Below are 23,808 nucleotides of genomic sequence, written 5' to 3' on the forward strand. Positions count from 1 at the left end.
ACATTCCAGCACATGTGCCAGGTTGTTACCCCTACAGATTTTTGGGGCCAAGATGTAGAACAAGCGGGTATCCCCACAGAGCTATGTAACAGAGATAAAACACTCTGATTAATAATATTTATTTCTCACTGGTTTCACACTCATTTCTTGTATTCAGAAAGCCTTGTGTAATTGACCATGGGACCAGTCACACTTATTGGGAATGAGTCTGTTCTAGAAAATATTCCTTACGATTTTAAAAAATAGATCATTTTAATTACCCGAATCAGTTAAGGCAAGATGGAGATCTGATGTGCAACAGCTGTTCTTGTTCTTTTTGGCACACTTATTCAAATTAAATAGGGTTCTTCTTTTGGAGTAATTTGAACCTTTGTCTTTATGGGAAGCCTTGGTTTTATCTAGTGACAGCCATCAGGAAGAGACACTGGGGTAAATTTTCACCAAATCTCTGTCCCTGCAGTGAAGCTGAAAATGTACTCTAATGAGCGGAAGTTTCCCACAGACAGGAATCAGCCTGTTCTCACACACCACTTGAGCCTTGCTACAGAGCCCCATTGATGACCTGCCTACTCCTCTTAGCTGGGGAATGGCATGGGGAATACTAAAGAAGTGGAAAAGAACCAAAGATTCACAATTACAAAAAAATTAAGAGATTTAACTTTTATGCTTTCATTAGTTGCGTATTATCTTCAAATTCAGTGTGATATTGTGAATTTTTTTTTTAGCAACTCCGACAGCAGGAAGCAGCTGCAGCCGAGGCAGAAGAGAAGGAGGACATGGAGATAGCAGCAGAGGGTAAATTGGGTCTCAAAAAACTTACACCCACACATTATGGAAATTGAACAAAGGAGTTAGTTACAAACTGGCTATCTCATATGTGTATGTGTGTGTGACATACATGTGTTATTGCAATGTAGAAAATCAACATTGACTGGGAGTATTTTAACTTGTGTTAGTGTGTTAACGGCTGGGCGCATGTTAATGGCTGGGAGCGTGTTAACGATTGGGACATACTGGGAGATTGACTGCAAAACATCAAGCAGTTTACACAATCATCTAATCTGTTTTTTTGTAAACTGCCCTAAAATTTCCTGTCTTAATTTTACCATTCTTTTTCTCATTTTCTGCTACCACCACCATTATTACAGTCATCAAATTTTTCCATGTGACTCAATGTCACATAACAAGAAAGCAAGTGTCCGACAACATTATAAGAACATAAGAACATAAGAAATAGGAGCAGCAGTGGGCCAATCGGCCCCTCGAGCCTGCTCCGCCATTCAATAAGATCATGGCTGATCTGATCCTAACCTCAAATCTAAATTCATGTCTAATTTCCTGCCCGCTCCCCGTAACCCCTAATTCCCTTTACTTCTAGGAAACTGTTGATTTCCGTTTTAAATTTATTTAATGATGTAGCTTCCAAAGCTTCCTGGGGCAGCAAATTCCACAGACCTACTACCCTCTGAGTGAAGAAGTTTCTCCTCATCTCAGTTTTGAAAGAGCAGCCCCTTATTCTAAGATTATGCCCCCTAGTTCTAGTTTCACCCATCCTTGGGAACATCCTTACCGCATCCACCCGATCAAGCCCCTTCACAATCTTATATGTTTCAATAAGATCGCCTCTCATTCTTCTGAACTCCAATGAGTAGAGTCCCAATCTACTCAACCTCTCCTCATATGTCCGCCCCCTCATCCCCGGGATTAACCGAGTGAACCTTCTTTGTACTGCCTCGAGAGCAAGTATGTCTTTTCTTAAGTATGGAGACCAAAACTGTATGCAGTATTCCAGGTGCGGTCTCACCAATACCTTATATAACTGCAGCAATACCTCCCTGTTTTTATATTCTATCCCCCTAGCAATAAGAGCCAACATTCCGTTGACCTTCTTGATCACCTGCTGCACCTGCATACTAACTTTTTGATCTTCTTGCACTAGGACCCCCAGATCCCTTTGTACTGCAGTACTTTCCAGTTTCTCGCCCTTAAGATAATAACTTGCTCTCTGATTTTTCCTGCCAAGGTGCATAACCTCACATTTTCCAATTTTGTATTGCACCTGCCAAATCTCCGCCCACTCACCCAGCCTGTCTATATCCCCTTGTAGGTTTTTTATGTCCTCCTCACTCTCCACTTTCCCTCCCATCTTTGTATCATCTGCAAATTTAGATATGTTACACTTGGTCCCCTCCTCCAAATCGTTAATATAGATTGTAAAGAGTTAGGGACCCAGCACCGACCCCTGCGGAACACCACTGGTTACTGGTTGCCAGTCCGAGACTGAACCATTTATCCCAACTCTCTGCTTCCTGTTAGGTAACCAATCCTCCACCCATGCCAGAATATTACCCCCAATCCAGTGATTCTTTATCTTGAGCAATAATCTTTTATGTGGCACCTTGTCAAATGCCTTCTGGAAGTCTAAATACACTACGTCCACTGGTTCCCCCTTATCCACCCTGCACGTTATGTCCTCAAAGAACTCAAGCAAATTTGTCAGACATGACTTCCCCTTCGTAAAGCCATGCTGACTTTGTCCTATTAAATTATGTTTATCCAGGTTTAAAATGTTAGATCAGGTTTAAAATGGAAGTCAGCTGACAGGAAGGGTTTCATTTCCCAATGCCTACCCCACTCATCGGCAACACATTTCCTGATGGGGCCCTTCAACGAGCATTAGGCCCCTCTCCTACATATTTCCGGTGCCTAATCCTGTTTTAGGTGTCCGCCTGCGCAAATTGGGCACAAGCAGTCCCACTGCTGAATTGGTACACTTTGCGCCCGTTTGACACCAGCAATCCATAGCAATTTCTACCCCATTGTGCTTAACTACCATGCCGTACTTGATTGAACAGCTTGCTGATATTCATTGTTTAGTTTGACACTTGAAGAATGATCACTTGAGCTTGTGGAACTATATGGGGCAAGAGATTCTGGTGGATAGATTGCCGAAGTCTAAAGCACAGCGTATGGCAGCAATAAAGAGAGCAAAGAGGATCTCGCACTGTATAGGCAGAGGAATAGAGCACAAATCTCAGGAAGCGATTCTGGTTTTATAGAGAGCGCTGGCCTAGCCCCACATGGTGTACTGTGTATAACTCTGGTCACCATATTAGGAGAAAGACATCCATGCATTGGCAATGGTGCAACAAACAGCAACTAAATTGATAGCTGGATTAAGACACCTGAGTTATGAGGAGAAGCTGTAGTAACTGGGACTGTTTACACTGGAGAAGAAAAGGCTCAGGGGTGATTTTACAGAAATATTCAAACTCCGAAAGGGCATAGACAAGATAAATGTCAGTATGTTTAATGTAATCTCAGATTCTGCAAGAAGGCATAGTCTTAAATTTAGAAGATGGAGGGTGAAAAGGCAGTTTAGATTTAACTACTTTACGAAAGGGTGGACTGGAGGTGGTAATTGTATCAGAAAATTCAGGAGTGAGATAGATATGTGCCTGGAGAAATATTTGATATAAGGATATGACAGATATTGTGGGATTTGATGTTTCCTAAACGGCTGGATGAGCCAGCTGGACTGCAGTGGTCTTTTCCCGTCCTGGACAATCACATCTTCCCGAGAGACGATGCCAAAATTGCAAAGAAAAATCAAGCCTTTGATGAGATTCCCTTTCGTTCACCCTCCATAAACTTGAGCTTATCTAAAATTCTGCTGCCCGTATCCTAACTTGCACCAAGTCCCATTCACCCATCATCCCTGTGCTCACTACATTGCCTCAAATTTAAAATTCCCATCCTCGTGTTCGAATCCCTATGGCCTCACCCCTCCCTATCTCTGTAACCTGCAGCCATATAACCCTCCGAGATCTCTGCGCTTCTCTAACTCTGGCCTCTTGTGCTGTAATAATTTCTGGAGTGGGGATATTTGTCTCTCCCACGATTCAATGATTCCACTTGACACTATATAGAGGTTGTTCAGACTTTATTCTATAAGGTATGATGTGGAGATGCCGGTGATGGACTGGGGTGGACAAATGTAAGGAATCTTACAACACCAGGTTATAGTCCATTGGACTATAACCTGGTGTTGTAAGATTCCTTACATCTATAAGGTAGTTCAGACTATATTACAGTCCATGAGCAGTAACTAACAATCGCTTTAACAGTACAATAATAGATTTATATGACCCGCCTCTCACAATTGGACAATCGGCATGCCTGGCTCATTGATGGTGATCTTCCCAATAGTTACACAGCATTAGGCCAAAGGCCAGTATCGATCCGCTGGATGTGGCTAACTAGCTGTTCCTCCTCCGACTGTATTCCTACTCCCTAAAAGCCAGCCTCTTATACTTTATTTCTACCTGAAAAGATGTGCCATTCTGCACATACTGTTTAACAAATGTCTCACAAATGGTGAGTCAATGATGTATCAGTTCCTATATCCTGTGAAGATACCGCAATACTCACAGAATCACGACAAAGGTCAGCAAAGTGATGGAAGGTGCCGTCGACAGTGCTATCTAGCAGCACTTACTCACCAATAACATGCTCACAGATGCTCGGTTTGGGTTGCACTTGGACTATTTGGCTCCAGACCTCATTATAGCCTTGGTCCAAACATGGACAAAAGAGCTGAATTCCAGAGGTGAGGTGAGAGTGACTGCCCTTGACATCAAGGCAGCATTTGACTGAGTGTGGCACCAAGGAGCCCTAGTCAAATTGAAATCAATGGGAATCAGGGGGAAAGCTCTCCAGTGGCTGAAGTCATACCTAGCACAAAGGAAGATGGTAGTGGTTGTTGGAGGCCAATCATCTCAGCCCCAGGACATTGCTGCAGGAGTTCCTCAGGGCAGTGTCCTAGGCCCAACCATCTTCAGCTGCTTCATCAATGACCTTCCCTCCATCATAAGGTCAGAAATGGGGATGTTCGCTGATGATTGCAGTGTTCAGTTCCATTCGCAACCCCTCAGATAATGAAGCAGTCCGTGCCCGCATGCAGCAAGATCTGGACAACATCCAGGCTTGGGTTGATAAGTGGCAAATAACATTTGCACCGGACAAGTGCCAGGCAATGACCATCTCCAATAAGAGAGAGTCTAACCACCTCCCCTTGACATTCAACAGCATTACCATTACCAAATCCCCCACAATCAACATCCTGGGGGTCACCATTGACCAGAAACTTAACTGGACCAGCCACATAAATACTGTGGCTACAAGAGCAGGTCAGAGGCTGGGTATTCTGCGGCGAGAGACTCACCTCCTGACTCCCAAAAGCCTTTCCACCATCTACAAGGCACAAGTCAGGAGTGTGATGGAATACTCTCCACTTGCCTGGATGAGTGCAGCTCCAACAACACTCAAGAAGCTCGACACCATCCAGGACAAAGCAGCCCACTTGATTGGTACCCCATTTACCACCCTAAACATTCACTCCCTTCACCACCAGCTCACCATGGCTGCAGTGTGTACCATCCACAGGATGCACTGCAGTAACTCACCAAGGCTTCTTTGACAGCACCTCCCAAACCCGCGACCTCTACCACCTAGAAGGACAAGGGCAGCAGGCACATGGGCACACCTCCACCTGCACGTTCCCCTCCAAGTCACACACCATCCCGACTTGGAAATATATCACTGTACCTTCATCATCGCTGGGTCAAAATCCTAGAACTCCCTTCCGAGCAGCACTGTGGAAGAACCGTCACCACACGGACTGCAGCGGTTCAAGAAGGCGGCTCACCACCACCTACTGAAGGGCAATTAGGGATGGGCAATAAATGTTGGCCTCGCCAGCAATGCCCACATCCCATGAACGAATAAAAAAAAAATTAGCTGATGACCCTCTCCCAAGGTTTACAACTTTCCTGTTTATTCAGCTACATGATTTAATCCAAAGTGCCTTAAAGGTCAGAAGGGTCAGAAAGACTTAGAAAGATTAGTACCTTTCAATTTCATGAAACTTTTTACCTCTTACTACCAGAGTTCATCTCCTCCTGAATTAACCTAGTCTGAATTTATCATATTTGATGAATTCTTAAACTCAATATATTCATACATGCATCCCTGATTTCCCATTGCCCCACCATTGACGACCGTGCCTTCGGCTATCTGGGCCCCATGCTCTGAAATTCCCTCCTTAATCCTCTCTGACTCTCTACCTCTCTCATCTCCTTTAAGACACTGCTGAAAACCTGCCTCTTTGACCAAGTCTGTCCTAATCTGTCCTTTTTTGGCTTTGGGTCAATTTTTGTGTGATTATGCTCCTGTGAAGCACTTTGGGACTTGTTTTACTACATTAAAGGCACTATATAAATGCAAGTTGTTGTTGTTTTTGTTTTGAATCCTGGAACAAATTCTGTTCCACATTCATGACTTTGATTTTGCTGTCCCTTATTACAAAATCCTATAAGTTTTCATTTGTCTTATATAAGACATCATAGAAATCCCACTGAATTCATGGTTTGTTTTCCTGAGTGTGTTTGATATTATGCTAATATCTATAAAAATCCTCTTTGGATGCTGTAGGATTTTTAATAGAGGAACTTATAGGATATTTTAATAAGGATCCTCTGTAGTGATGAGTTTTTTTTGATTGTTCTGCAATATGTTTGAACTGGATGTATTTCGGTCTCATCTACGAATGAAAACTCCAAGTTTCTGCTTACTGTGAGTGTTTTGCTTTGCCCATTCTCCACCCATTATTATCATGACAGAATCTGTCACTCATCCATATTACCAAGCCATCATGAAAGTTGGCACTAACAAGACTGAATTGTTATCTCTGAGAACAGAGCACCCAGTTAAAAAGTGGTAGTAAAAGGCTATGGCAGTGGTAGCCGCAAATTGTTACTATAGGAGAAGTGACCAGGTCTAGAAGGAGGCAGTTGGAGCACTAAGCACCTCTTATTGTCACTGGCACTAGTGAGGCCCTTGATCGCAAAGTTGTTGTGAAAGAAATTGCTGGAAATTGATTTTTCTTGTTAATATGGATCTGCAAAAAGCTAAATAAGGCATTGTTTTTTTTAAGGGTTTCCATTGCCGGATTAACCTGCTGTGCTGTTTCATTTGTGTTAGTTAAACCTATGATATGCTGAAGTATACTAAAGCAAGATCGCCTTTGAAGTCGTCAACGTTGTTGCTTTTTTTCCAGTCGTTGAAAGCTTCCAATCCCAGTTTTATCTGATTTTTTTTTTAATTAAACATAATTAGCATCAATATTTAGAAGTAAGTTTTGCAAAACACACAGGTTCAGTCAGATAGCTGTCATTGAAACTATGACAATATTACCATCGCACGTCACTTGCAATTTTCCCCTCTCCTCACTCTCTCACTCTCACTCACACCCACACACATGCCCCTGCCTCTCTTTGTCTCCAGTCTATCTCTTTCTCAGTTTAATACATTTTTTAAAGATAACAGAACACAAAACAAAAGCTACAACAGGTATGTATTCAGAACACTTGTCATTTTTGCGCACACACACACTCTCATACACACACATACTGTTTCTTTAAAAAAAACACTATATAAATTTTACCTCAATAAAGTTTCTGAAATTTGTCTTCTTGTTTTTCAAAATTATTTGAAGAAAAACTACTGGGCAGAAATTGCTGAGAGCTAAAGAAAAATATTCCAGTAGTACAGCTGACTGAATAGTGCTAGTGCATAATGGAAAATTAGGCACTATGCAAATGTTCAGATGGAACAATCTAAATTTAGTTCATAGGATCACGGCTTTGGGCAAGCATATTGGGCTCAATTTTACGGGGAAATTGCAGGTGCATTGGGAGCGGAGGGGCTCCAAAAATCGCAGAAATCCCGTTCAGGTTCGGAAGCCGGCTCCAACCCGCCGACTTCTGAGTTTCCCAAGGACGCACCTGTGTGCACGTGGGCGTCCCGAAACCGGAAGTCCCGTCGGCTTTGACAGTTAAAAAGCCAAATGTACCTCATTGAGGTACTTTAAGGCACTTCACTTGTGACAGATTACTTGGTTGTAACGATTTTTAACTTACCTGGGCGGCTTGCCCACTGCTTCTGGTTCACGCCTTGTGGGCAGATCAGGGAAAAAGAAACAAAATAAAGTACATCAAAAACCACTGAAGGAAGTTAAAACACAAAATCATCCTACCTTTCCACCCTGCTCCGATGTCTCCCTCTCCAATCTCCCCCTCTTCACCCCACTGATGTCCTCCCGATGTCCCCCTCTTCGTCCTCCCGATGTCCCCCTCTTCGTCCTCCCGATGTCCCCCTCTTCGTCCTCCCGATGTCCCCCTCTTCGCCCCCCCTCCCCCTGATCTTCCACACTCCCCCCCCCCCCCCCACGATCTTCCTGTTCCAGCGCTGGATGATGTCTCGCTCTCTCTCTTTCTCTTCCCCCCCCCCCCTCTCGAGTTGCAGCTCCTGATGGCAGCCAGTCTGTCAATCAGACTGGCTGCCGGGCACGAAACCTGGAGGGCACGTTAATTATCAGCAATCACCATGCGATTGCGTCGGAAACGGTAAGTTTTGTTTATGCGGGTTTGCCACGCGCACCTTCATCCCACCCTGCTGCCAACCTGCCACCGTTTCAAAATTGAGCCCATTAAGTCCAAGACCAGGCTTTTGGGAGAGGGTCTGGCCTTCAAATAAAAAGTTTAATGAAGGAATTTAAAAACATGCATCAACGGATAAATGTTATCGCCATTCTGGAAAATGTATTTCTTTGTCTATTTTTAGACACTTTATTTTGGATTTTAGAAATTTCAGTTATTGAGGTAAAAATGGCAGCTGAAAAAATTTTCAGAAAGTATTTTGAGCAATTTATGAGAACCCAATGGCCAGATTGTGCAATTTCTGGCTAACATACTCTCAGTATGAAATAGCAGCGATTGGATGAAGCTCAATGTATCATCTTGAATATTGAAAATACCTATCGCAGCACCGCCTACAGGAGTAACAGGTACTGAATGTACTTATAATGAGTTTTCAATTAAACAAATTCCCCATGTACCAAATTTAACACATAATAGATAGAGTCTATTGTCAGTTGGCTGCAATAAGTTAGATCAGCAATATAGGTGAGACAGTGTTCCTGTCTATTCGTCCTGCATAGACTCAGTGGTTTGTTACCATCTGCTTGTCCTGCATTGGTGTCGTAGTTTATTTTATGATCTGTTAATCCTGCAGAGGCTCATTGTATCATTCTATGATCTGTTTGTTCTTTGTAGGTTCCATAGTATATGTTATGGTCTGTTTGTCCCTTTAGGCTCAGTAGTTTTCGTTATGGTCTGTTTGTCCTTTTAGGATCAGTAGTTTACGTTAGAATGTAGTTCCCTTTACGGTGGTTTCCTTCTTAGTCTAGTGAAAGTCTAAGTGTCAACTTTCATGCAATTCATGTTTGAGTGTTTTGTGCCCACCCTCCCTCCTTTATATTCAGATGTCAAAATTGATGATTCTCCTATGAAAGGCACAAAGCAGTCCAAGAGTAAAGACAAGACCAAGGCACAGGAGAAAGAGAAGAAGAAAAAGCAACTTGAAGTGATTGAAAAGAAGGAGAAGGTGAAAATAGATGAGTTACGGGTAAGTGAGTATAAAAGGTTTTCAAATATGTTCAGTTCAAGTTGTTGCTGTGAAGATTTTGAATGATAGTTTTTATCAATCAGCCTTTTTCTGCAAGTGGTACATGAAGTTATTGTCTTCCTTCAAGGAGTAAATAAATTAATCCTGCTCTATCTGATCAATTACAAGGCCCAGATTACCCAATAACATAACTGATAAATGCACTATCAGATATTGACCAGAGAGGTCCTAGATTTGATCCGCACTATATGCTGGCGGATTTCAGCCAAGGTTTCACAAATGCACTCTGCACCCTTAGGCTAAGGAGAGGCAAAAATCAGCCCAAATTTCCACTCCTGGATGGTTCTACTGTATGAACATTGGGTCAGGACAAGATTCGTCTCAGATGTGATGTTCCCATGGTGGAATAACATGACGTTGTAGAATAACCTTTTCATGGGCACTTCAAAATGGCTTGGGCCTCATGGGGGTAACGTCAGGCGAGTGATGGGCACAATCCACCTGCCAATTGCCCACCTCAAATTAAAATCGGCCACATGTCTGTTAAAGTGCCCTAAAGGTGTCATTCATTTCTAGATTTATTAACATTGGGAGAGAATTTTTTCAACACACTTCTACAGACTTTCCAGCTGTGTAATATTGGAGGATTTGTCATCCCATGTGTAAGCATCTCATGTCACAAAATTTCTGAAATAAAATGAATGTATCTTTAATTAAACTTTGAACATATTTGAATGAAAAAGGTAAATAATTCCTGAATATTGAATTTCAAAAAATATCAATATCCATCAATTGTTTATAAATCGTGAAAAACCTATTGGGCTAGTCAGGATATTACCCATATCCCTCAAACATCACATATAGCAGACAGGGCTCTTGGAAACTTTAGAACTGCCCATGACAGGTAAAACTGCCTTTTACAAGGAAGGATTCATAGAATCATAGAAAGGTTACAGCACGGAAGGAGGCCATTCGGCCCATCGAGTCTGCGTCAGCTCTATGCAAGAACAATCCAGCTAGTCCCACTCCCCCGCCCTACCCCGTAGCCCTGCAAATTTTTTACTTCCAAGTACTGATCCAGTTCCCTTTTGAAGGCCATGATTGAATCTGCCTCCACCATCCACTTGGGCAGTGCATTCCAAATCCTAACCACTCGCTGTGTAAAAATGTTTTTCCTCATGTCACCTTTGGTTCTTTTGCCAATCACCTTAAATCTATGTCCTCTGGTTCTTGACACTTCCGCCAATGGGAACAGTTTCTCTCTATCTACTCTGTCTGGACCCTTCATGATTTTGAATACCTCTATCAAATCTCCTCGCAACCGTCTCTGTTCTAAGGAGAACAACCCCAGTTTCTCCAGTCCACCCACGTAACTAAAGTCTCTCATCCCTGGAATCATTCTAGTAAATCTCTTCTGCACCCTCTGTAAGGCCTTCACATCTTTCCTAAAATGCGGTGCTCAGAACTGGACACAATACTCCAGTTGTGGGCAAACCAGTGTTTTATAAGGTTCATCATGACTTCCATACTTTTATACTCTCTGCCTCTATTTATAAAGCCCAGGATCCTGTATGCTTTTTTAACCGCTTTCTCAACCTGCCCTGCCACCTTCAACGATTTGTGTACATACACCCCCAGATCTCTCTGTTCCTCTAACCCTTTTAGAGTTGTGCCTCTAGTTTATATTAAAGTGGAATCAAACTTCGATAAGGTCATGTGTGACTCACCATTCTATTTCAATACACAGGTTTACCATAAGGAATTGGAAACTGAGTTTGGGAACTTTGAAGACTGGCTCCACACTTTTAATCTTTATCGAGGCAAAATTGGAGATGATGATGACAGCACTACAGAAGAAGAAAGAATTGTTGGGAGATTTAAAGTGAGTAAACGCTGTAGTACTTTACAGTTGAAGGACATCGATTTAAACATCTTTGTAAATGGTAAGCATTGATTGTCCTGACATGCTGATCAAAGGAGCTTTTTGATAAAATGGCGATAAGAAAAACATCAAATTACTCGAGAAGTGATGAGTATTCAAGTGCAAATTCGAATCTGAGCACTGTTTTTTCAACTGGGTCGGCTCCTTCAAACTGAAGTTTGGATCATCAAAAACTAAATATATTCTTTTTCAGCCATTGGAAGCCAGAATCCTTAAAGCTGAACCTTACCTACAGGTGTATTCATTGTAAAGGTTCTCTTAATAAACTGGACTAAAAAAAAAATTTACATTAATTAAATGGTGCGGTGGATTGGGACATTGTCCTCTGAGAACTGGATTAGAATTTAACAAAGTGAAATGTATGCGTACATACAAACATACAAAAATGACGGCAGGAAAAGACCAACTGGTCCATCAAGCCTGTCTGCCCCATACTCATGATAGCTGGAGCATCATGACCAGACACTTCCTACCGCCTCCGCCTGCGCGCCCCCCCCGCCCCCCAGCAGCCGTGTAATCTCCTAGGAGAGGCAAATATATATCGTTGTCATGTGCTTTATGCTTTAAAAGTTGGTTGCTTAGTTAGTTATAAGGAAAATTAGAAATTGGAAAGCATGTGTAGGTCATCCAACTTTGATTTCACACCAGAGAAAGTTTTGGACACCAAGATGTGTAGAGATATTCCCCCTTTATAGTATTTAAGATTATCCAATAACTTAGTTACTGGATAATGACAAATACAGTCTTCCCCTACATAAAAATAACTAAGATTATCATTGGAGTCAGCTTCTGTAAATAATATTGCTTAACAGCACCCAGCATCAAGTAACTAGGCTTATATGGCCTTGATGGATCAGGTTATATAGATTTTAATATATTTACTCACTTGTATGACGAACCAGTTTTCTTATCAGTATTTTGTCATCTATCAATTCTTTTGTTTTCAAAAATACAATGCAGGGCTCCATCTGTGTATACAAAATACCCCTACCAGATGATATCGCCCGGGAAGCTGGTTACGAACCTACATTTGGAATGTTCCAGGGTATCCCCAGCAATGATCTCGTCAATGTTTTAGTCAGAGTTTATGTAGTAAGGGTAAGTGGTGAGCAATCAAGTCAAAGAAAAGGTACTGGGTTTCATTTTTGTAGGTAGTTATATAATTCTTGAACAGGTTATGTTTATCATCCAAAATGGTAATTTTTTCAGAAATAATTCAGTGTTATATCCTGTTTTAACTGAGAAGTCCTGACATTAAACAGGACTGTTGTGAAAAATGGTAGCAACATGCAAAAGTCCCAAAATCAGCAGATTTGCTGATTCTACAGAAAATCTTGCTTCCACCCCAAGTGCCAACCTGAATTCCACCCTTTCAAAACATAGCAGGTTGAGAGATATGGTTCACAAGGCGTTTTTAACCTTAACACAATGGTGCCCAATAACACTGCAATTTGAATTCCAAGGATACCGGTTACTCAGTTCTGCCACCCACAGATGTAGTGATGTGAAACAACTCGTGGCTCTGGGGCACACCACCTCGCAATCAGGAAAATTGGACATCCTCTGGTTATTCAATAAATTCTCGTTTATACGAGGAGACATTTACAATGGTTCAAATGAAATACTGAAGTATTCCTTCCACTGAGGTCCAGATCTGAGCTCTAACCATAAAGCATTGTAAACTGAAGTGATGAGAGGGTAGAATGTCCGTGGAGTGTCCCCGATCTTCTTCGATAAGTTCAGGGGAAGATCGGCAGAAACCCTGCAGGACCAGTTATTTGCATCATTTCTCCTTGGTTTCCGCCAAAGTTATGATGGGCCATCGGGAAAAGCCCCGTAGAAATTCCAGGCAGAGATTTTTTATAACTTTAAGGTATCAATCTAATTATTTGACAGTGCTTGATTAAATGCTAATTGCTATTTCCTCATCTAAAATTAAGATAATAACACCTATAGCTACAGCAGAACATCTGGTCAATATCTTTTATTCCTCATTTCCTGTGTTTGAATCCCAATACTTGAGGCCATTTATTTTAATTCTTGGTCATTCACCAAATTTCAACTGGTTGAATTCTCTTGGCCCTGTTGATTCTTGATTTTTTTTTTTAACTGTGCATTTAGGCCACAGAGCTGCATCCAGCTGATATCAATGGCAAAGCAGATCCATACATTGTCATAAAACTAGGCAAGACAGAAATCAAAGACAAGGAGAACTACATCTCCAAGCAACTCAATCCTGTCTTTGGCAAGTAAGTCATGTTAATGGAGGAAGATTTTCTGTATTCTAGGTAACAAGACCATAAACCCATTCTTTTTAAACAGGTTTACAATTTTGTCACACATGGCACACAAAGGAAATCTGCACCCTATGTTGTCACTTCAATAAGAAATCATCTGCTGTGCTGTAAGGTTCTATGATCTTGTACTGTCATAAAAACTATAGTTGTGTTAGAGAAAACAATGGCAGTGGTATTTGCGGCGTAACCTCTATGCTCAAGACTCAGGAAATTCCAATCGAGAGGAAGGGGGAGGGGCAAAAGAAGGCCCCCTTACAACCTGACGACAGTTTTGGGGTGCATCTGAGAAATATTCCTGGGCTGGTCCATTAATCCCATCAGATGCACCCTTGGTAGCCCCAGGGGTACCTAGATCTGTTGAGAGCAGGATTAAGCTTCATAATGGGCTGTAAAGTGGGCCTCTCCATTCAGAGACTAATATCAAGGCAGAGAAGATAAGTAAAATCTGTTTATCTTTAGCACGATCCAGCCTCTGGCTCCTCCTCTTGAAGTGACTGCAGGGTGCCACTCTAAGTTACCAGTCATCACACTGGGTGGGTGTCCTGTTGTACCTCCAAAGACATGGGTGCTTGTCCCCAGTATGGAATTGACCCTATCCCAGGGATTTGGGACAGGGCCCTGGCAGAAACAAAGCAGCAGGGCAAAGTTCCACAACAACATTCCAGAATTTGTAGTCTAGGATCTCTGAACAAATACTATGTGATTTCGATTTGATTTGCAAAGAGGAAGTACGTTTTATACCAACCAGTTATCATCCAAACATTGTAATTCTAATAACCACTTGTCACTTCAGTCAGTTACATTATATAACTTTATCTGCTCAACCAGGTCTTTTGACATTGAAGCCACATTTCCGATGGAGTCTATGCTGACAGTGGCTATATATGACTGGGATTTAGTGGGTACGGATGATCTAATTGGAGAAACCAAACTAGACTTAGAGAATCGCTACTACAGCAAGCACAAAGCAACGTGTGGCATTGCACAGCAATATTCCATGTAAGTAATACATAAGAACATAAGAAATAGGAGCAGGAGTAGGCCAATCGGCCCCTCGAGCCTGCTCCGCCATTCAATAAAATCATGGCTGATCTGATCCTAACCTCAAATCTAAATTCATGTCCAATTTCCTGCCCGCTCCCCGTAACCCCTAATTCCCTTTACTTTTAGGAAACTGTCTACTTCTGTTTTAAATTTAGTCCATTTAGCATTTCATTCGGTTGAATTAACATACATTTGAAATCACCATTAGATTCTGTTGCATTAATGAGTGTTACTGTTCCTGTCTATTGAGTGAGACTTCATTTTACTTTTTAGTCGATTGCTGGGTTCTGCTTTGTAATATTACATACAGTGCAAACACAGGACAATGCCTTCCCATATTTACTTTACTGAAACCAAAGGGGGACTTTTAACTCCCGGATGGGAAGCCAGCAGGACATGCAGGCCACCCGCCCAGGACCTGCTGTGGGAGGCAAGTCCATTTTAACAGCCGGCATTCATTAACATCCTGTCAGCCAGCCGCCCACCCAAAATGGGCATCCAGAGGTCGCTTGCCAGCTTTGGGCCTCTGAAGATCAGGTGGCCCAGCGGTTGCCAGGCCTGTAGTCAGGTAAGTCACCGGGGAGTGTGGTGGGGTTGGTTCAGGAGGGCTTCGTGGATGAGAAGTGGGGAACCCAGGGCAACAATGGCTCAAGTTTCTTTGTGGGGCCTTGAGGAGCACTCCTGGTCCTCTGGGCCCCACAAAGATAAATTTTACACTTATCTTACAGGGCCTTCATTGAGTGTTCACCAGGTTTTATTGAGCAGGACATTCGCGGCAGACACCCCCGCTTGTAGGCAGTTAAAATAGCATCGGGCTGCTATCTAAGTGATAGGACCCTAATTTGAATATATTTATGAGGCTTCTATCTGAACCAGCTGGGTGCATTAGCCACCCAAGAACACAGCAGCATTAAAATAGCCACATGGCAAGTTTGAGTGGGAAGTGTACCGTTGGGTTTTAACTCCCACTCCGCCCAGTTTCATGGTCATTATTTCAGTCCATTATTACCAGAATTTTAACTAAGAATCTGATGCAGAAATTATGGGGCAATAATGCAGTCCCTGCGCAGGGTTGCGCTGTTCAGGTGCTCTGTACACCTGCAGAGGAATGAGATCAGTCCATTCTAATATTTTAATGGTGTGCCCAGTATATAGCACACAATGGGCTGGGAGTGTTAAGGGCCAGGCCAGAATTTTCTGGCATGGGCGGGGGGGGAGGGGAAGAGGGGCAGCAGGAGAAGAAGTGGAATGGGGACAGGGGTGGCAGGGTGATAGAAAGTACAATGTGCAGGAGTGGCAGAGGATTATTTTACTTTATGAATTGGGACCTCCCTTCAGTGCCCATTCCAAATGGGTGCCGTGTGGCATTTTTTCGTTAGAACAACGCGGATTACGGGGCAATGTAATCGAAGTGTTTAAAGTTATGAAAGGATGGGACAGGTTAGATGGAAGCTGACTGTTTCCAGTAGTTGCAGGGTCAAGAACAAGGGATCATAGATACAAGAATAAATGTAAGAAATTAAGAATAGTGGGCAGGAGAAACTTCTTTACACAGAGAATTGTACGGCTGTGAAATTAATTTCCAAGGTAAGTGGTTGAGGCAGTAACTACATCAACATTCATGATTAGATTGGATGGGTGGATGAAGGGATATGGGAACAGGGCAGGTAAATGTGATTAGAACCACTTGCTTGCATGGACTGTTTGTGTTGAAACTTCTGTATATTTCTATGTAGTGACCCACTAAGAATGGTTGCGTTTTTAGCAGGTCTTCTAGGCCACTTGTCTTAGTGAGTCCCAACAATTGTACCTTTAGCTTACAGCTGACAGCATGAGACCACATTTGGGGAACCCAGTGGCACTAGTGCAATATAAAAGCACCTAAAGAAACTTCTAAGGCTGCATCAATGCTGCTACTTTTGAGATAATGCTCTGTGGTTTTGATTGCATATCAATGCAAAAGTGGCAGTATAACTCAGGAAATTAGCAAGCTCACGAAAGCACTGAAGTGCAAGATCCCCACAAGGAGGCACTCTCACACCAGTTTGTGTGTTAAATACATCCAGCCTAAGGAACACTATATGAGCTATAGAAGTCCTCTGGAGGATTAATAAAACATGCCATGAGGTTACTGAGATCAGAATAGCAACTGAATCATGTCTTCAGTTTGTTGCGTTGGACATCAGGCCAGTAGTGTTTGCTGATGTGTTCTTCCTGTACACAGTCATGGGTACAATATCTGGAGAGATCCTATGAAACCTACACAGATCCTGACCAAACTCTGCAAAGAAGGCAAAGTAGATGGACCTCACTTTGGACCAGCAGGAAGAGTGAAGGTCTCTAATAGAGTCTTTACAGGGCCGACAGAGATTGAGGATGAAAATGGTATGAAAATAATAGTTTTGTCATGTAATCACTCCTGCCCTCCACCCTATTACAGACCTCTCCCTTTTGTTCTATACCTGCCCCCCTTTTCTCTGGCTCTGCAATTGCTTAAAAGCTGTTAATCTCTAACATCTTCCGGTTCTGATGAAAGGTCAGCGACCTAAAATGTTAACTCTGTTTCTCTCTCCACAGATGCTGCCTGACCTGCTGAGCGTTTCCAGCATTTTCTGTTTTTATTTCAGATTTCCAGCATCTGCAATAATTTGCTTTTGTTTTATAAAAATGATGGTGATATGTATCACTGTTAACATATCATTCCTGAAATTGTGCCATGGGTTACTAGTGTATGAATGTTTAAAGCATTCATCTAAGTTCCTCTTCCCGCCTGTTTAAACAGTTTAGCACCTCTATTAAAATAGTGAAGGAAGGAATTTAACACCAATACCTTCCGGGGCTTAATTTCAGCGCCATGAAATTTGAAGTTTTAGCGATCCATTTTGGTTCTGGATTTGTTCTGAATTACTATCCCACAAGTATGTTGTTATATGTACAGTTGCAATACAGATTATTCTGAATGAATGGTGCAAACATGTGGCACCTTTAAGGATGTAAGAGTGTACAAATCCTGGACCCTGCAAATATTTATTTTCTGTTTTGTGCATGTGAAAATATTTTCATTCGGGAAACTTTATTGTTTTATTTTATATTTTTAAAGTATAGATCGACATATCTTCAGTTGTCTCACTCGCACCTAAACTTTCAATATGCGCAACTGCCAGGAGAGGCTCTCCACTGGCATTGCAGCCTCATAAATTTACCCCTAAAGAATGTTCAGAACTAGCATTTGGAAAAGTAGTCAATTTAACTTGACTGATGTTTTTGATTTCTCCTTATCAGGGATAAAGAAACAGACTGACGAACACTTGTCCCTGACTGTTCTACAGCATTGGGAAGAGATCCCACGAGTGGGCTGCAAGTTGGTTCCTGAACATGTGGAAACCAGGCCTCTGCTGAACCCTGAGAAACCAGGCATTGAACAGGTACAGAAAACTGGGCGGGAAGAAGGTGTTAGAAAAGACTGTATGGGATAATTTTATAAGCGTGCTCCCAGCAGGAGCCTTGTTTACTGGGAGTACATATCAAAAATTGGAGGGCCATTGACCATGATTTTCTAATTAGAATGGGTTGGAAAATCTTGGAAGTGTACACCCAAATTTTCGAAGGCAAGGCTCTTGACCGGAAGCACAAACTCTCAAAATCACTCCCAGTGTGTATATCAGTATAGCTGTGTCTGATGTTTGACACCTATATATGGGTTAGTCTCAGTTCAGTTATTCAGGAATCTAAACCTACTGTGAAATCTGGCTCAGTTCCACGCTTTAGGTCAGATTTCTTGCAGAGAAATATGGCTTTCGAAGAAACTCTGAACAGAGCTAGTGATTGATACCATTGTGAACTAAATATCCAAAATAACTCCATAGAAGCAGTGCTACAAACTTCAGACTAAAGAAACAGCAATGCTTTGTGCACACCACTACAGAAAGGACTGTGTGGCTATCAATGCCAGTTAATGGCCACAATCTTCAAGAATCACTTTCAGGTGACTAAAATGTTGTTTTCTGGGCAACGTGGGGGGTGGGGGGGCCTTCAACTAAGGACTATTCTGCAGAAAGAAGTAATGGACCTATAAATATGAATATCTCTCAAAAAGCATTGTGCTAGCAACATAATTGCAATATGAGATGAGGATAAAAGACACTGCAATACTTGATTATCAAAGAATAAATATTAAAGATGGTTAAATTCTACAGACTTTGATATTTGATTAGTGTTACATCAGATTGGAAGCACAGTGGGATCAGGCTGAAGAGTCATGGAAAAATATAGGAAGAAATAACGCATTGGGTATTTCATTGGTTTAAGATACTGGTGAAAAGTTCTCCCAGTAAACACTCTAGACCTACCCTAAATTCTCCTAATTGATCTATGGAGTCTGATGATTTTACTTGTATCAGTTATGAAAGATCCAGCTATCACAAGTTTTCCTATACTAAGGATAGGCCCAGAAAACCAAAAATACAAAACTATTTTTCAACTATCAACCAATATTGAAATCCATTTCCAGCTTATCCAGCCAAATTTCCACTTTGGGAAAAATTGATGCGATCTTTGCGTATGATACCAAAGCTTTTCTCATTCAAGAGTTATTTGTTGTAAAATGATTAGAATAGTACTTGAAGGAAACAATCATTTCAATCTAAAAATCAGAGAGGAGCGATTTTAACCCTACCCACCTGGCAGAAACTGGACAGGTGAGCAGTTAAAATCGCCCAGGTTATCTTAACAGCCAGAAAACCACCAGGATCTCACAGTTCCAAATTTTAACCAGCACTACTGAGCAAGCGCCAATGACACCCAGCTGAAGCTGGTGGAGTCCTTCTTTACATATGCATGTCGGGTCCCGTTGATGTCATAGGGATCCGACTGCAATTTTCACTGGTGGCCCGAGTAGGGAAGCCGCTGTAGCTTTCCCACAAGGTGAAGATAACAGGAAGAAGAGCCGGGGGCAGAAAAGGTCCAAACAGATACGTTTTTTAAATTTCCTTGTGGGGTCAGTAGGAGCAGGAGTACTCTTCTGAGCCCCACAATGAAAGCTTACAAGACGATCCCCGAAGCTGATCCCATCACTGGAGATTGTGTGGAGCATTTTGCAGTTTGGCACACAACTGCAAATAATTAATTTGAAATTCCCTTTTTGCACAATTTTCAGGGTCGGATTGAAATGTTCGTTGATATGTTTCCAAAGGATATGCCTGCACCAGGAGCAGCAATTGATATATCACCACGGAAACCAAAGAAGTAAAGTATTCTCATATTATTAGGGGGGTGCAATGTAACAAATTTCATTCAGTACAACTGTTTTTTTGCATATTTTACTGTTTCAATCCACCTTTACAATATTCTGGGGTTTTTTTTGGATGTTTGTGAAATAACTAACACATCTGTCTCCAGAAAAGTCCAAATTGTCAATTGAGCAGAAAGACTGGTGACATAAATATATTAACATTCTTGTGTACCAGCTATTTGGTGAATTATACTTCAGGCTCAACTTGAACAGAATAAATTCTTTTTTTATTTTAATTTCTAATCACTGATAAAATTATTTTATTTCCCTGGTATCCTCATCTCAAAACATCTTTTTTCAACTTGAAGGAGATGAATGAGAGATTCCAGGAGTAGAATAAAGACCACAGACCATTCCAAGACAGAATATGTTAATAGGTATTTCTGCTCCAGAGAAAGCAAGCAAGATGATTAGAGGAGGAAGGAAACACCCTTAACACAGCACTGCTTATTATATATTTTTAAGTAAATTTCTCCTGTGATTCCACCCATGTGTTTTAAACTGGGGCAGATTTCATCCTGTCTGCATGTTCTGTTGAGATAGATGTTCCTTTCTCTTTGATTTGGATATTGGAATAATAAGCTTACCAAATGAAGACAAAATAGATACCTCAGTGACTTACTATTTTTTAGTAGCTAGTAATCCTGACTACTATCTCTTCATTTCTCAGATCAGAGGCAGGAGATAGACATCAGCTGTTTGGAATAGGGATGAGCATATTCTGGACCCATTGCGACCTAAGTTGACTAACTTTGGATCTATTCAAAAAGAGCTGCATTCAGTCCAGTTTGGACACTTGATTACAATTGTTCCTTTTTGTTTTAAAATGGTGCTCCACACGATTTTAAAAAAAACCAAATTCCTCTCTGAACTTGCACCATCATTTTCCATGACCCACAGAACATTTTGCTCTAAACCATGTGCATGTCGCCATCTTGTGCATCCTGCTATCTAATCTATGGCTGTAGCCATAGCAACAAAGGTGGTGGATTTCAAAAAATACACTTAAAAATGCTATGATTCTATTTCCTGATGACCTAGTACAAGGAGAAGATATCTGATTGCATGATAGTCTGAGGGGGAGGGGCGTCATATGCACCAGCAATCTCTGATTATCTAGTTTGGGTAGGGGGTAGAACACATCTGTTTGTTCATAGCCCAGAAGCTGATGTGTTGCTCTGTGATGCTTTGGCTACCGAAGTTTCTCAAGCACAGAAGCCAAATTCCAAATGCTCCATTCCCAGTTAAGTGTCTTAAATTAAACTTACAACTATCTGACCATTTGGATCTGAATCCACAGCAAAAGAGTAGCAGGGCCTTCAGGATTAACGTTGCAAATTTTGCTTGGAAAATCCATAAGAAGTGGTACTTAGAGACGTACCCTGTTGGTGTGAATCATAGAATCATAGAAAGGTACGGCACAGAAGGAGGCCATTCAGCCCATCGTGTCCGTGCCAGCTGAAAAAGAGCTATCCAGCTTAATCTCACTTTCCAACACTTGGTCCGTAGCCCTGTAGGTTCCTGCATTTCAAGTGCACATCCAAGTACTTTTTAAATGAGTTGAGGGTTTCTGCCTCTACCACCCTTTCAGGCAGTGAGTTCCAGACCCCCACCACCCTCTGCGTGAAAAAACTTCTGCCCAGTTCCCCTCTAATTCTTCTACCAATTACTTTCAATTTATGCCCCCTGGTCACTGACCCCTCTGCTAAGGGAAATAGGTCCTCCCTATCCACTCTAACTAGTCCCATCATAATATTATATACCTCAATTAAATCTCTCCTCAGCCTCCTTTGTTCCAAAGAGAACAACCCCAGCCTATCCAATCTTTTCTCATAGCTAAAATTCTCCAGTCCTGGCAACATCCTCATAAATCTGCATTGTACCCTTTCTAGTGCAGTCACATCTTTCCTATAATGTAGTGACCAGAACTGTATGCAGTACTCAAGCTGTGGCCTAACCAGTGTTTTATACAGTTCTAGCATAACTTCCCTGCTCTTATATTCCATGCCTCAGCTAATAAAGGAAAGTATCCTGTATGCCTTTTTAACCACCTTATCTACCTGTCCTGCTACCTTCAAGGATCTGTGGACATAAGAACATAAGAAATAGGAGCAGAAGTAGGCCAATCGGCCCCTCGAGCCTGCTCCGCCATTCAATAAGATCATGGCTGATCTGATCCTAACCTCAAATCTAAATTCATGTCCAATTTCCTGCCCGCTCCCCTTAACCCCTAATTCCCTTTACTTCTAGGAAACTGTCTATTTCTGTTTTAAATTTATTTAATGATGTAGCTTCCAAAGCTTCCTGGGGCAGCAAATTCCACAGACCTACTACCCTCTGAGTGAAGAAGTTTCTCCTCATCTCAGTTTTGAAAGAGCAGCCCCTTATTCTAAGATTATGCCCCCTAGTTCTAGTTTCACCCATCCTTGGGAACATCCTTACCGCATCCACCTGATCAAGCCCCTTCACAATCTTATATGTTTCAATAAGATCGCCTCTCATTCTTCTGAACTCCAATGAGTAGAGTCCCAATCTACTCAACCTCTCCTCATACGTCCACCCCCCTCATCCCCGGGATTAACCGAGTGAACCTTCTTTGTACTGCCTCGAGAGCAAGTATGTCTTTTCTTAAGTATGGAGACCAAAACTGTATGCAGTATTCCAGGTGTGGTCTCACCAATACCTTATATAACTGCAGCAATACCTCCCTGTTTTTATATTCTATCCCCCTAGCAATAAAAGCCAACATTCTGTTGGCCTTCTTGATCACCTGCTGCATCTGCATACTAACTTTTTGATTTTCTTGCACGAGGACCCCCAGATCCCTTTGTACTGCAGTACTTTCTAGTTTCTCGCCATTAAGATAATAACTTGCTCTCTGATTTTTCCTGCCAAAGTGCATAACCTCACATTTTCCAATATTGTATTGCATCTGCCAAATCTCCGCCCACTCACCCAGCCTGTCTATATCCCCTTGTAGGTTTTTTATGTCCTCCTCACTCTCTACTTTCCCTCCCATCTTTGTATCATCTGCAAACTTTGATATGTTACACTCGGTCCCCTCCTCCAAATTGTTAATATAGATTGTAAAGAGTTAAAGACCCAGCACCGACCCCTGCGGAACACCACTGGCTACTGGTTGCCAGTCCGAGAATGAACCATTCATCCCAACTCTCTGCTTCCTGTTAGATAACCAAACCTCCACCCATGCCAGAATATTACCCCCAATCCAGTGATTCTTTATCTTGAGCAATAATCTTTTATGTGGCACCTTGTCAAATGCCTTCTGGAAGTCTAAATACACTACGTCCACTGGTTCCCCTTTATCCACCCTGTACGTTATGTCCTCAAAGAACTCAAGCAAATTTGTCAGACATGACTTCCCCTTCGTAAAGCTATGCTGACTTTGTCCAATTAAATTATGCTTATCCAAATGTTCCGCTACTGTCTCCTTAATAATAGACTCCAAAATTTTACCCACCACAGATTTTAGGCTAACTGGTCTATAATTTCCAGCCTTCTGCCTACTACCCTTTTTAAATAAGGGTGTTACATTAGCAGTTTTCCAATCTGGGGAGACCTTTGCCGAGTCCAGAGAATTTTGGAAAATTATTACCAAAGCATCCACAATCCCTACTGCCACTTCCCTCAAGACCCTGGGATGTAAGCCATCAGGTCCAGGGGATTTATCCACCTTGAGTCCCATTAAT

The 23,808-nt window shown here is 41.9% G+C and overlaps 1 protein-coding gene across 2 annotated transcripts in view; it reads left to right on the forward strand.

Moving 5' to 3' along the window:
- otofa (otoferlin a) overlaps nt 1-23,808 on the forward strand; it is a 397,912-nt gene that overhangs the window by 327,789 nt on the left and 46,315 nt on the right. For both annotated transcript variants that reach the window (XM_067983769.1, XM_067983768.1), the window contains 9 exons: nt 726-795; nt 9,413-9,525; nt 11,273-11,407; nt 12,428-12,565; nt 13,589-13,716; nt 14,593-14,763; nt 17,033-17,193; nt 18,091-18,233; nt 19,964-20,052. In XM_067983769.1, the coding sequence (XP_067839870.1) occupies nt 726-795; nt 9,413-9,525; nt 11,273-11,407; nt 12,428-12,565; nt 13,589-13,716; nt 14,593-14,763; nt 17,033-17,193; nt 18,091-18,233; nt 19,964-20,052 (1,148 nt within the window). The remainder of the gene's footprint in view (nt 1-725; nt 796-9,412; nt 9,526-11,272; nt 11,408-12,427; nt 12,566-13,588; nt 13,717-14,592; nt 14,764-17,032; nt 17,194-18,090; nt 18,234-19,963; nt 20,053-23,808) is intronic.

Source organism: Heptranchias perlo, chromosome 5, assembly GCF_035084215.1.
Source record: "Heptranchias perlo isolate sHepPer1 chromosome 5, sHepPer1.hap1, whole genome shotgun sequence".
NCBI lineage: Eukaryota > Metazoa > Chordata > Chondrichthyes > Hexanchiformes > Hexanchidae > Heptranchias > Heptranchias perlo.